Raw genomic sequence first — 12,760 nt, 5'->3', positions numbered from 1 at the left:
TGAAGGTCATATATCTGGTGAGTGGCCAGGATTTGACCCCGAGCCTGAACTCTGGACCCCTGTCCTGGCCTCTCCCAGCTGGACCCTACGGAAGCTGAAGGGCAGGAGTGGGGGCCCTCACTGCTCAGGCCCTCTGGTTCCGAGTTCATGTTTATTAGCGGGGACCCCACCCTTCTTGTCAGGAGACCTTATGATGAATCATTAGTGAGTGGGGCCCAGGCTGAGCTGGCTCTTTAGTTCCACTTCCCCATTTGGAAAGACCCTTAGAGACAAGATAACCAGACCAGCCCTATTATTGGCCAGCTGGAGAGACTGAGGCCAGGAGAAAGAGGGTGGAACCCAAGGTTGCACAGCATGTCTTTATATTTTTTGAATTTTATTTATTTTTACACAGCAGGTTCTTATCTATTTTATACATATTGCACAGCATGTCTTGGTGTTGGTTGTCTTAGTGAAAGGCCCTAGAACCCAGAGAAGCTGAGCACATCACACAGGGTCACACAGCATGGCTGATGCTGTCTCAGCTGGGCTGGGGAAGCAGCCGCTGGCCAGGAGCACACCCGGTGGGGAGGAAGCCCTGACCTCACCTGCACCTCTGTGTCCAGAAATACAAGAAGGCCAAGAAGCCCGGCCCCACCACCGTGCCTATGAGCCGGTGTGTGATCTATGCCTGGGATGCCTCCACTGCCCTGTTTACCTCTGGCGGCCACTGGGGGTCCTCATCCTGGGATACAGAGGAGAGAGGAGGCGCAGTGGTATTGGAGACCAGTTTAATGTGGACGCTCAAGGCCTGGGCAGCGTGGGGAGCGTCCAGGAGTTGGGCAGACAGGCAAGGCGGGTGGGTCGCTGGCCCACACCTGGCCAGCAGTGGGGAGGAAGCCCTGAGGAGGGGGTGCCGGGAGGTGGGGCGGGCCTAGGTACGCCAAGTGAAGTACCAGAAGAGTGGCCTAGGCCGGCAGACACCACCTCCCCCTGCCCCGGAAAATCTGTAGGCCAGCCCTTGAGAAGGTATCTAAGCCAGGTAGTGAGTGCTCAGGCCAGAGCCTGGCCAGGGGCTCCCAGAGCCTAGGGGCTGGCATCGCTGGGGGCCTCCCCGAGCTGCTGCTGGAACTCAAGGCGTGTCTGCCGGTTGGATTCAAGCAGCTCCTGGAGGCGGGCGTGGAGGTGGTCATTCTTCTCCTCCAGGTGGTCCAGACAGGAGTTGATCTGGTCCAACATGGAGTTGATAGCAGCGTATTCTGGGAGGAAGGGGAAAGAGAGTCAAGGTCCCATATCTCCTCAGGGATCACAGGCACACACCCCGCCCGCTCCCCCCCACCCCGCCACTGTCCCCCAGCCTGCCTCTAAAGAGCTTTGGGCAAGTCCCTACTCCTTCCTGAGGCTCACTGTCACCAACTGGAAAATGGCTGGATATCAAAGGAGGAAAGGCTTTGGAAATACCTTAGTGTACCAGCTTTTTCTAGGGTTAGGTTGGTCACAGGGAGGTTAGCCAGACAATGTCCTGCCCGGGAATTCCTGCCAGGTGCCAGGTCTCCTCTCTACTTCCTGCACCAGCTGCCTAGAGGCCAGAGCCCATGCTCCTGAGCCAGGCAGTCACGGCCTCTGTCCCCAGGCAGGCCCTCCTCTCCAGCCCTTCTGGCTCCCCTGCCCTAGCTCCTAGCAGACTCCAAGGCCCTGCCCCCTTCTCTAGCCCCACCTCCCCTGCCTTTTCCTTTCCTCTCTCACACCTGCCTTTGCCCACCTCAGGCCCCTTGAACATGCTGTGGCCTCTGCCTGGAATGTGCTGTGTCCTCCTTCTGTCTTCCTTCCCTCCTCTCCTCCTGGATGAGCCCCACTCATCCTTCAAGTGTCAGCGTGGATGTTGCCACAGGGAGCCCTCCCACGCCCCAGCCTGATCGGGCCTCTATTCCTGATCCCCTTGCCCTCTCACACCTCCACGGCCCCCACCGCCGGCTCGGCTGCTGTGACTGTGTGCTAGTCTGTCTCCCCCACCAGACTACAGTGAGCGCTGTGTGAGAGGTGGAATGTGTTCACTGTGTTCACTGCTGTTTCCCCAGTGCCCTCCGTGTCACACAGTAAGCATCTGTTGAATGAATGAATGGATGAATGAATGAAGCCTGACTTTCCAGGCTTTCTGCCTTTCCTTAACTGCCCCTGCCATCCAGAATGCCTCGGCCGCTCAAGGACCAGCTCCAAATGCCTCCTCTTCCAAGAATCCTTCCCTGGTCTCCACCAGAAACCATCACTCCCTCCTCCAGACACTCCTGACCTGCCTCTCTCAGCCACACAATGTCCCCTAGGACCCAAGGTCTGGGCCTGTGCCCACTGCGGGACCCAGTTCTGAGCCAGCGCATGACTCAGATACACCCAGCTGCCAGCTTGGGACAAAGGGGAAGCGGCTGGTGGTGTGTGGAAACGACCAAGGCTAGAGGAGAGTGTCTGGGATAAGGGGGCAAATGTGTCTGCATTCTGGGGGAAGGGTACCCATTGCCCAGAGTTGTCCTAACTCACAGAGGACAGAGTCCTGGAAAGCCTCTGCTGGATCCTGGAGTCCAACTCCCTTGTGGTACAAATGGGGAAACTGAGGCCCAAGAAGGAAGAGACCTGCCTAGGGTCCTCCAGCTGGTTGGTGGCAGAGCCAAGATTCAGACTTGGGGAGCAGGGGCACTTGGGTTTCAGTCCCAGCTCTGCCCCATCCCAGCAAGTTACTACGCCTTTCTGGAAAAAGGGAATGAGAACTGGGTTATTGTGAAGATTCAAATACATATATCAAGAACTCAGGGTCTGGCCACAGCAAGCACTTAGTAGATGGTCGCGATTATCAACATTTCACATTCCGGTCAAGAGATACAAATGGGGAGAAAGACGGGGGAGGCAGCTCTCTCCGCTACTGGGGCTAGGCTTTGTCTGCGTCAAGTGTCACGGGTACCTCCCGGTTCCGAGTTTTTGCCTTCCATCGGGGACACCCTCCTCCCCAATGCCCTAAGTCCTGTGAATCTGCCAACTTCCACTCAGTGTGACTCCTGGGAGACCCTTCCAGATGCCCCCAGCACAGCTGCCAGCGTGATTACCACACCTGGCCTTTGTTCACCAGCAGTGCCCCAGGCAAACCGGGCAGCCCACCACTTACCCCACTTACTCTACCTCTTTATTAAATGCAGACCTTGAGTGATGAAGTGCTTTAAAACTATTGTGGTGATGGTTGCACAACTCTGTGAATATCCTAAAACCCACTGAATCGTACAGTTTAAATGGGTAAATTGTACAGTGTGTGAATTATAGCTCAATAAAGCTGTTACCCAAAACAAAACCAAAAGCAGACTCCAAACTTACCCCACATTTACTAAGTCCTGCCCTCTAAGTTAATAAACTAAATTTTATTACACTAAAGGGAATAATAACCACTTACAGAACACTTGCATGCAGAACACTTGCATGCTTGAAGTCTACTATTTTCCATTCACTTTCTCATTTAATCCTGATACATCTCAATGCGGGAGACACTAACCATCATTGTTATTTTACAGATGGGGAAACTGAGGCTGCAGAAGGGGAGAAGGGAGCTGATGGTTCTCTCTCCTTCCCCCCCTACCCCCACCCCCTGCAGTGCTGTGTAGGCAACAGGCCGCTTTGTAAGCAAGTCACATTCGCCAGGGCTCCAGGCCACACCAGCAAAGGTGCCTGGGGTTGCTGACTCAGCAGGGCGGCACGCCCACCCAGACAGCCCCTCCTGCCAAGCCAAGACGGTCCACTCCCGGCCCCGGCCCCTTAGGAGTCTCCATCTCCACATGGGCTGAAAGAAGTGTCTGGAGCAAATCCCAATCCCAAAGGGCGAGTGACCTGAAGCGGCCTCAGTTTCCCCATCTGTAAAACGGGGCCTGTCGCCCACAGTTCTCGAAGGCTGCGGTTTCCAGGGACCCGCTCGCAGGTGCTCGTCCCAAACCCCCGGAGGGCGCTTGCTGCTCCGGAACCACCCTGGGGCGGGGGGATGGGAGGGCTCTGCGGTTCCTTCCCGGTCCCTATCCCGGCCCCGATTCCCCTTCCCAGGAGGGCACCCCAGAGAAAGCAAAGTCGTTTCAGCAGCCCCCATGGGTCACCTGCTTCCTCGAAGCCGTCGTCCTCGCCTTCCGCGCCCGCCTCCACCGGCATGCCCAGGTCCCCGTTGGGGCCCGACATAGTGGGCTCGGGAGCCGCAAGGGCAGCGCGACGACTGATCGTGGCAACGGTCGCGCCGACAACCGGCGCGGGGCGGAAGAGGGAGGCGGTGGATGGAACTCGGGGCCGGAAGGGCGGAACGCCGCGGCGGAACGCGCCCAGTAGGCCGGGACCCCGCCCCCAAGGCGGAGCCCGGCGGCCAGAGCTCCGCCCTGCCCCGCCGCCAGAACCCCATCCCCTCCCGTCCGTAAGACTCCGCCCCCACACTCGAGCCCCGCCCACACCCTGCCTCACAGTCGAGCTCCGCCCACTTCCGCCGGTCCCCGGGCCCGCCTCTCTCCCGGCGGCCGGGTTGGACCACCCCATGAGAATCTTAGGGTTGGGCCACCCCATGAGAATCTTAGGCGGCGGGGGCTCGGCCCTCAGGTCGAGCAACCCGGCACAAGGGCAGGGCAGCCTGGGACCCCCCCACTCTGCCCCATCCTGCTGCTGGGGACCTGCGGGTAAGCTAGCCGGCGCCTCTGCATAGGAGAAATCTGAGACGAGTTGTTTCTGAGGCCCCCAGTGTGTAGGGAAGATATCCGTTCACAGCCTACTTGAGAGTCACGGTCAGCAGAGTGCAGCGTGTGGCTGTCAGTCAAGGAAGGCTTCGGGATAGTCTGCCCAGCTGCCGTCATACCCCATCCTTTTTACCAGCTGGGAAAGGGGGCCCTGCCCAAAGTTACACAGCCGGAAAGTGTCGCCCCTGAACTGGAACCAGAGGTGTGATCTTGGCCAGGGATACCGCTGAGTGAGGCCCATATCCAGGGGAGAGGGGCTCACTTACTGGGACTCCTGTAGCTGGGCCTCCTGGAGGAGGCCACATGGCTGCTGCAGCCTGGTGCTGGTCTCACACTGGTAGTTCCTGAGAGCAGGCCATCCCTGGGTGGCGGTCAGACCGAGCCATGTTCCCCGATGATGACAATGGGAAGGGATCCTCTCTGTCCCAGGAGCTGCCTTACCGTTTCACTGAGGAGCGTGAGCCACCACTGACTTGGATAACGGCAGCCCCACCTTCTCTATGAAGCAGGTTGAGTGGAGGCGAGGCCCACGCTGAACCAGTGCAGGAAGGATTGCAGTGAAAAACCCCTCACCCAGGTCAGCTGACCCTCCTTGACTATAATGGGTGGGTACCCTTCCTCCCATCCCCCCAGCTGCCCTCCTCCAGCCAGGCATCCACTTACTTCCCACCACCTGGGGCAACCACAATATTTCTATTATTTCTTCCCACTACCTGGAACTGGACACATTGGCCAAATAAAGTTGAAATTTTCTGCCAAAAAAAAAAAAAAAGTTACTAGGCCCATGGATGGAACAGGTGGCAGACAGCACCTGGGCCATTCCTGGAGAGGGATGAGTCTTTGGCTTCGGGAGGGTGATGGGAATGCGCCCGGGGGGTAGCCAGGCGCTCTGATGGGTGGACACGTGCATCAGGCATCCCCGTGCAGGCTGCATGCATGAGCGCTCGCATCCAACTGCTATGTCTGTGTGGTGTGTATCTGTACATGCCTCGGCATGTTTCTGAGAACCTGTATGTCTCTCTGAGGGTCTGTTGCCCGTCCCTGTGTGCCTGGGAGTCTTTGTGTTTCTCCCCTCGTCTGTGGGGTCCTGTGATCTCAGGTGTGATTTCATAACTGGGAGAAAACATGTGCCTGTGCTTTTATTTGGGTGTCCTATGCTTGTAGGGATAAACATGTTTGGATTGTGTCAGCATGTCCACATATGTGACCTGTGTTTCTGCCGTGTCTCTGCGCACTTGTGTGCTACACAGACACAGGTGTTTCTGCTTCCATCAGAGGACACAGGGCTCTTCTGTCTTAGTGAAATGCCAGGGTCTCAGGGAGGGCCTTTCACTGATCAGCCAGCCCTCCTTTCTCAGCCCTGCTCACACCTCTGCCAAGTGTTGACCCCGCTCAGCTCCTCTCTTTCTCAAGGAGACAGTGCAGCCCCAGAGAGTACCCCCTCCCTGACCCCGAGGTGCCTGTCCCATTGTGGGGACCAGGCAGGGGAGTCACTTAGCTTATCCGGTTGAAAGTCAGACTCCACGGAGAACTGGGCAGGGTCTGCAGGACGCTGCACAGCCCCCAGCAGGACCCCACCATGGCATTCAAGGAGTGGCCTTTCTCCTGGGCCTGAGCGTGTGCCCGGGGCCTGGGGCTAGCGGTGTGGGCAGAGGGAGGCAGGCGGGAGGAGAGGAGAGGAGAGCCCGGCCAAAGCCTCATCCCCCAAGTGGCTGAGTGAGGGTGGGAGGATGGAGAGCTGGGTGGCACATGTGGTGAGGCCCCTACCTGGCTGGCCCCTTCTCTGCGCCCAGAAGCCAAAGCGAACCTGGACTCTGCCCACCCCACTCCTGTGGTCAAGGTCCACATAGCAGACCACAGGACAAAACAGCCACTACCCCAGCCAGCCCTGATGGGGGGAGGGGGCATGCTTTGGTGCTGCCCCGCCTCTGGCATCGCTGTTTGCCTCTCACCCCTCATCTCACAAGTGATGGTGATGGTGAGCTGCCATCACCCCCTCTGCAAGCCCCGTGTGGAAGAGGCTGAGTAACAGTCCCCGAAGAGATCTGGGTCCTAGTGCTTGGGACAAGTGAATGGTGCCTTATTTGGGAAAGGGGACTTTGCAGACTTGCTTACACTGAGCCTTTGAGATAGAGAGATTAACCAGGATTATCACAGCTCCAGTATCTCCCCTTCCCCCAGCCAAGGGTGAAGGGGTAGGTGTGCAAGTTTGTGGGTGGAGAAGCCTGGGTTTCTTCAGAACCCCACCCTCTCTGACCTCTAACCTTGCAACGGAAGAAGAGGCCAGGGAGGGGGTTCCTGTGTGTGGTGCAGACAGGGAGGGGCTCCAGCTGCGGCCTGTGGGTGAACAAGGGCTTGCTGGGCCCAGCCAAGCGGAGGGTACAGGTCTGGAGCCCTCGAGTCTCCTGGAATCTGAATTCCTGGCAGCGTATTCCCCTCCCTGCCATCCCCGGCTCTGCCCCTGGTGGTCTGGAGGTCATCATAGAGGAGAGGTGTGGGTGAGGACGAGATGCTGAATGGGGTCAGCATGGACACTGCCACCCCCTAGGGGCAGGGGACCACCCCTGGCGACCCTCAAGCTGGGCATGCCTCTGCCCCACCCACTGTGCACCCCTCCTGCCCTGGCTGCTGTCTTCCAGCATCCACAGGAGTCCTGGTGAGTTGGGGGTTACAGCACCTCAGCCCTCGCAGCCCCCATCCAGCTCCCCGGCCCTGGCTGGGCCTCTGCTGTGGCACCCACTGCAGGTGATCGAGTGTGGGAATGAGGTGTGGCCCCATCAGTGTTTCTGTTGGACCAGGCATCCCTCAAAGGCAGGGGCCTGCCTGGGGGTGGGGTGGGGGTGGGTGGAGAGCTAGGAAGTGTCCAGCCATAGCTGGCCATGGGTTCTGTGGCCGCCATCACTTGCTGAGGACCACAGGGGGGTCCAGGAGTGATGCTAATGTGAGCCCATCCTTTGCCTGTCCTCCTCCCAGGTGGCCCAGGGGTCAAGGAGCACAGATTGGGGACCGGGGCATGTGTTTATTTAGCAGGCAAGGTGGGGCTTCGGAGAGCAGCTGGTGGGCAGTGCCATGAGAAGGGTCTCTGGACTCTCTCCTGTCACCGGTGTCTGGGCTGGTGGGGACAGCTGGGCACCAAGCCGGGCAAAGGCTGACAGGAGGGCGATGGGAGCAGAGAGACAGGAGGCACCTGAGAGGGAGACGGGGAAGTAGAGACAACAGCAGTCCTGGGCGGGGCGGGGGCAAAGGCAGGCCTGCACCCTGGCTCCCATCAGCCCCCTCCCCAGCCATACTCACTGCACCCTCACTGGTCATCGATGCACTTGTCTGTGGGGGAGAGAGTCTGTCAGAATGGGCAGGTGTGTGTGTGTATGACCCCTGCCCACTGGGACCCCTGCACTGCCCCTGGGCACCCCAGGCCCCAGCCTGGCCCAGCAAAGGCATATCTGGGGGTTCCCTTCAGGGCTGGGGGGCTGGGGCAGGGGATTGGGAGAAGGGCCTGAGGACGAGCAGACCTGGGGGACTCCCGTTCTGCAGAGGAGGCAGGTGAGGCCCAGCCACACATCTGCTCGGGCACCCGGGCCTCCTGCATGTTTACCTGCTGACCCTGGCAGCCCTTCAGCTTTGGGGAGCCAGCGGCTCCCTGAGAGGCCTAGCTGGAGCCCCCTGCCCAGTCCAGGCCACCTGAAGACAAGGGCACTTTTCAAGGCAGTGGTGAGCTGGCCTCAAGGCGAGGGGGAAAGTGGCCCCGGACGAGGGGGTGTGAGGAGGAAGTGGTCTAGGATGGTAGGGCCTGGGGTGTCGGGGAAGTGGCCTGGGGCAGGGAGACTGGGGGAATTTGGACCTGGGCCTGAAATTCTCATCTGTCAGGGAGGAACCCTTGGGGCCCAGATCCCCGGGTGCCCCATGGATCCTTGGGTGGGGCAGGGTCTTCCTGAACCCAAAGTGGCTCCCAGGGGCTCCAGTGACTGGAGTAGAGGACCGAGCCCCTGCTCCCCCCCTTTCCCTGGTGGGGCAGCATCAGGCCTGGGTAGTCCCCACATGGCCTTTTCCTCTCCCCAGCTGGCCATTACCGATTGGAACAGGGAAGAGGATGTACTCATCGGTGAGGCCCAGGGATTTGGCGAAGTGGATGAAGTTCTCCTTCAGTTGAGGGGTCAGCTCCTTGGTCCTCCCTGTGGCCAGATGGCCAGTGAGTGGCCGGCAAATACTCCATAAATATCGTTGAATGTGTGAACAAGGCCTCTGATCCCTTCCTCATGGAGGGTCTGCAGAAGGACCTCCCTCCCTGGCCGCCCACAGGGACTGCAAGCTGACACTGGAGAGGACCTTGGGGGGCTGGGTTGGCGTGGGCCTCTCCCCTGACAGTGTGACCAGGAGCCGGGTCCCCGAGGCAGTGGGGGAGACCCACCGTAGAGGGTGGTCTTGAAGTACTCCTGGTTCTTGTAAACCTTCTTGAAGTACACTATGGCAAACTGGTTGTAGTTGGTAGTCGCCACTCGCACGGTATAGCTCTGCACCCCGGGGAAGCCTGTGGGGAGGACGGCGAGGGGTCAGCCTGCCCAGGCTGGGAGGAGGGAGCCGTTCCTTTCTCCCCGGCCCATCTGCAGGGGCTTCTCCCACAGAACAGCATCTGTGTGGACGGGCAGGGAGGTCTGCACCCCTTCCTGGAGGACCCTGCCCCCCCAGAAGCCCAACCCCAGGGCCCGCCTCATTCAGGACTCACCCTTAATATTGCCCAGGGTGAACTGGCCGGGCCGGGAACTTGGGACAAAAGTTCTGATCCAGTGGTCACAGCGCTCGTCCCTGTGGGAGGGAGAGATGGGTGAGTGAGACCAGAGTGGACACAGGCTTGGACTCCTTGGGCTGGACGAGGTGGGGGCCAGGGCTGTAGCTGGAGGGGGTGGGACTCTGATGCCCCTGGCCTGGCCCAGCCCAAGACAGTCCATCCCCACCACAGCAGGTGGTCCCTACCCCACCCAGCTGAGATGGGCCTGGGTCTTCCCCTCTAAGCCTACCCCTGTCTGTCACTGCCTGGTCTGCCCTGGGACATCTGACCCTGCTCAGACCCTCCCTCCAGCACCCACTGTCCTTTCCTCTTTAGGGCTGTCTCCCCTCGGTGGCCTTCCCTACACACTGTCCCCCTACCCCCAATCCCAGGCATTTATCCCTGCTCCTATCTACCCTCTGCTGCTTCCCTGTCTGTAACCTCTCCTGGGGGATTCGCCCTCCAAGGTTCCAGTCTGCTCCCTGCCAAGGACTCCTCTAGCTCCTGGGCCAACCCTGACCTGAGTCCCACACTGTCTCCTGGTATTCCAGAGCTGATCTCCCCAAACCCATCCTTCTGCTTCTTGCTCCACAGATGCTCCAGCCTCAATCCCCCTGGGTGCCAGAGCCAGAGACTCATAGGGGCTGGGCGACCCTTGGCACCCTACCATTTCTCTCTCCACCACCCCCAGAGGGACGCTGCTCAGACCCACTCCTCACCAGATCGCTTCTGTGCTGGTGCCTGAGGCCCCTGGCAGTGTGAGGGCTGCCCCCCTGCCAAGCCACTCATCTGCTGCTCAGAACAGCTGTACGATGGCTGCTTCCTGAAGGAGTGCTTCTCTCTGACTCAGGGTCACCAGCCCCTGCCGTGGACGCCTCATGCCTCCTTCTGAGGCAGGTGGCTCGTTCAAGGCCCAGTTCCAGAGGCTACCTCCCTGTAAGCCCTTGATGAAGCCCTGGGTGGCGGGGGGGGGGGGGTTCCAGGCTGTCTCTGTCTTGTTTTCTGAATGACTGTTCAGCCCCAGCACCCTCTGTGTGTCTGCTCTGAAGGGACCAATAAATGCTGATCTAATGAAGGAAGAAATGAACAAATATCTGAATCCGGTGCTGAGAAGGATGAATGACTGTCTCTCGCCTTCGGTCAGCCCTTGACTGTGACATCAGTCTGCCGCTAGACCCTCAAGCAGCCCCTCAGGTCTCCCCCACTTTCCCCAAGGAGGTGGCAGCTCTCACCTGAGCAGGGTGGAGGTGACATTGTAGCTGCGGTCTTCTTTCAGCTCGTAGGTGGTGGCGTACATCTTAAACTGGCCTTGTTTTTCCTTCTTAAATGCATTCCCTGCCAAGCCTACGATGTACCACTTCCCCTGGAACTACAGGGGGCTGTAATAGGCAGAGCCCACGGACGACCCTAGGGCCCCTGCCCTGAACCAGGCCCTGAACCAGGCCCTGAACCAGTAACTAAGCAGCAGAGCCTGGGACTGGGCATTCAGTTCCTGCACTGATGAAGCCAGTGGGAGCCGGAGGCAGCCAGGCCAGGAGGGAGCCCCGAGGATGGCAGGGAGGGGGCGACCCTGGGCAGGGTGGCCAGCTGGCCTCCCTGTGCCTCAGTTTCCTCCTCACGCAGAGGGACTAAAGGTGTCCCCACCACGCATGGACTACAGCAATTATGGGAGAGAGACTGGACCTGGGAAGGTCTGCCCAGGTGATCCTCTTGTCAGCAAGGTCGGGGTCGGTGTGGGACAATGGAGCGTGGCTTCCATCGGGGGAGCCAGGGCAGGCTAAGCTGAAGCCTGGGCGTCCTGCCTTTACCTGTCTGCTAGGACTCTTCCCCTCTCTTCCCCTCTGCCTGCACTCTTCCCTGGGCACCCCTGCAGCTCTCCCTCCAGGGCCCTTACCTGGTCAGGCTGGAAGTTGGGCTGCAGCGGGACCCTGAACAGAGGTGGGGCTGGGATCAGGTTGGGGGTGGAATCCTGGGCTTGGGTGTGCAGGGCCGCCAGCAGGCTGAGGCCCAGCCACAGGAGACCTAGGGGCATGGCTTCAGGGCTGAGCTGGCTGGCGTTCCCTACAGCACCTGAGCGGGGAAGTGAGTGCGGAGGCTGCCTGGGCAACCCTATTTATGGTCCACCTGCCTCATAGCCCCTCCCAGGGTGGAGTCATTCATATTTTGCCATATCCGGGAAGGCTGAGGCATTTGCCAGCACTCTTGCTGAAACACCTGGCAAGATTTCTGCCCCTTTCCCCGCTGGTCAGGATTGTGCAAGACCAGGGGCAGAAGGTGGGGAGCGGACACTGCCCAGAGCTCTGCACGTCTGGCAGGCACAAGGGCTCCCTCCACTCTCTCTGTGCCCCTTCCCTTCATTCTGGTCGGCTCTGTATATGGTCGGTGGTCCCCGATCAGGACAAGCTGTCATCTCTGACTTTCAGGGGCCCCTGCTCAGCCCCAGCCCAGGGTGGGTATGTGTGGTGAGACCCCCTTCCCACATCCGAGGAACACAGACAATTGCTCACCCTGGCAGCCTATGTGCTGTGGCCTGGTTCTCAGAAGGGACAGGGAAGGGTAGGGCAGCTGAGAGTGAACATTTCTGACCAGGAAGGACAGAGAGTGTGGTGTGTGCCCTGAGCTCTCGGAGCCCAGATCCTGGCCCTCCCGGGGGCCGCACACCAGGCCAGAGGCTGAAGGAAGAGCCCCTCCCCTCCTCCATGCCTCGGACCTTAGCCAACCCCTAAAGGACTTGGTCCCTGCTGTGGCCCCAGGGGATGAGACCCCAAGCTGGGCATTAGAGCCCCACGCGTGGACCCTTGGCAAAGCAGAGAGCAGGTGTTGCGGTCCCAGCGCCATGCTTGTGGGGGGCAGCATGGGGCATGCGTCTGTGCCGGGTGAGGGGCGCTGGGGGCTGGGGCCTGAAGGTGGGCTATCCACCCAGCTGCTCTGGACACCAAGTGCTTTGGGGCACAGGGAATGCAGGGACTTGGACTTGTCTTTGAGAGGTCCTTGAGGCCAGCTGCTGTCTCTGGCCACAGCCGAGCCCAGTGCCCTGGGCGTGGGACCCCAGAATTGTCCCTGCCATGGCTGATCCCAGCTTTGTCCTTGGAGGGGTGCAGTTTCCTCACTGGGGGCCTGGCCGTCCTTGGGAGGCAATGGTGGGTCCCAGGCCCTGGGCAATGTCTCCCAGATAGCTTACCACGGGGGCCAAGGCTGTCTGGATGCCTGATCTGTGGCCGAACTGAGGATCCGCTGGCCTCGCATGAGACTGACGGGGACCTCAATGGCTCTGCCTGCC

The 12,760-nt window shown here is 59.9% G+C and overlaps 2 protein-coding genes and 1 long non-coding RNA gene across 4 annotated transcripts; 1 reads left to right on the top strand and 2 right to left on the bottom strand.

Moving 5' to 3' along the window:
- Positions 1–333: 333 nt before the first annotated feature.
- On the bottom strand, positions 334–4,373 carry BBLN (bublin coiled coil protein). Its single transcript, XM_004269166.4, has 2 exons — positions 4,098–4,373; positions 334–1,238 (listed from the first exon to the last, which is right to left on the bottom strand). The coding sequence occupies exons 1-2, from the start codon at positions 4,174–4,176 to the stop codon at positions 1,066–1,068; spliced, it is 252 nt and encodes an 83-aa protein (XP_004269214.1). The 5' UTR covers positions 4,177–4,373; the 3' UTR covers positions 334–1,065.
- A 99-nt stretch (positions 4,374–4,472) lies between these two features.
- LOC117201064 (uncharacterized) lies at positions 4,473–10,571 on the top strand. 2 transcript variants are annotated; one of them, XR_007478150.1, is made up of 3 exons: positions 4,473–4,658; positions 5,145–5,320; positions 10,075–10,571. It is a non-coding gene; the product is annotated as an uncharacterized LOC117201064 (long non-coding RNA). The 2 variants fall into 2 exon arrangements; XR_004482989.2 differs by lacking the exon at positions 10,075–10,571 and having other exon boundaries at positions 5,145–5,500.
- Positions 7,720–11,575, bottom strand: LCN2 (lipocalin 2). Its single transcript, XM_033427113.1, has 7 exons — positions 11,375–11,575; positions 10,713–10,849; positions 9,439–9,518; positions 9,124–9,243; positions 8,786–8,887; positions 8,010–8,039; positions 7,720–7,902 (listed from the first exon to the last, which is right to left on the bottom strand). Exons 1-6 carry the CDS (start codon positions 11,510–11,512, stop codon positions 8,017–8,019), a joined length of 600 nt encoding a protein of 199 aa, XP_033283004.1. The 5' UTR covers positions 11,513–11,575; the 3' UTR covers positions 7,720–7,902; positions 8,010–8,016.
- Between the last annotated feature and the right edge of the window lie 1,185 nt (positions 11,576–12,760).

Source organism: Orcinus orca, chromosome 6, assembly GCF_937001465.1.
Source record: "Orcinus orca chromosome 6, mOrcOrc1.1, whole genome shotgun sequence".
Taxonomy (NCBI): Eukaryota; Metazoa; Chordata; class Mammalia; order Artiodactyla; family Delphinidae; genus Orcinus; species Orcinus orca.
Note: the sequence above shows the minus strand (reverse complement) of the source record. Positions and strands in the feature narration are given on the sequence as shown.

Coding starts and splice junctions, on each gene's coding strand:
- LCN2 (XM_033427113.1), bottom strand. CDS start 11,512: ATGCCCCTAGGTCTCCTGTGGCTGGGCCTCAGCCTGCTGGCGGCCCTG. Junction 9,244..9,438: donor CACCCTGGGCAATATTAAGG/GTGAGTCCTGAA, acceptor TCCTCCCCACAG/GCTTCCCCGGGGTGCAGAGC. Junction 8,888..9,123: donor CTTCAAGACCACCCTCTACG/GTGGGTCTCCCC, acceptor ATCTGGCCACAG/GGAGGACCAAGGAGCTGACC.
- BBLN (XM_004269166.4), bottom strand. CDS start 4,176: ATGTCGGGCCCCAACGGGGACCTGGGCATGCCGGTGGAGGCGGGCGCG. Junction 1,239..4,097: donor CGACGGCTTCGAGGAAGCAG/GTGACCCATGGG, acceptor CCTTCCTCCCAG/AATACGCTGCTATCAACTCC.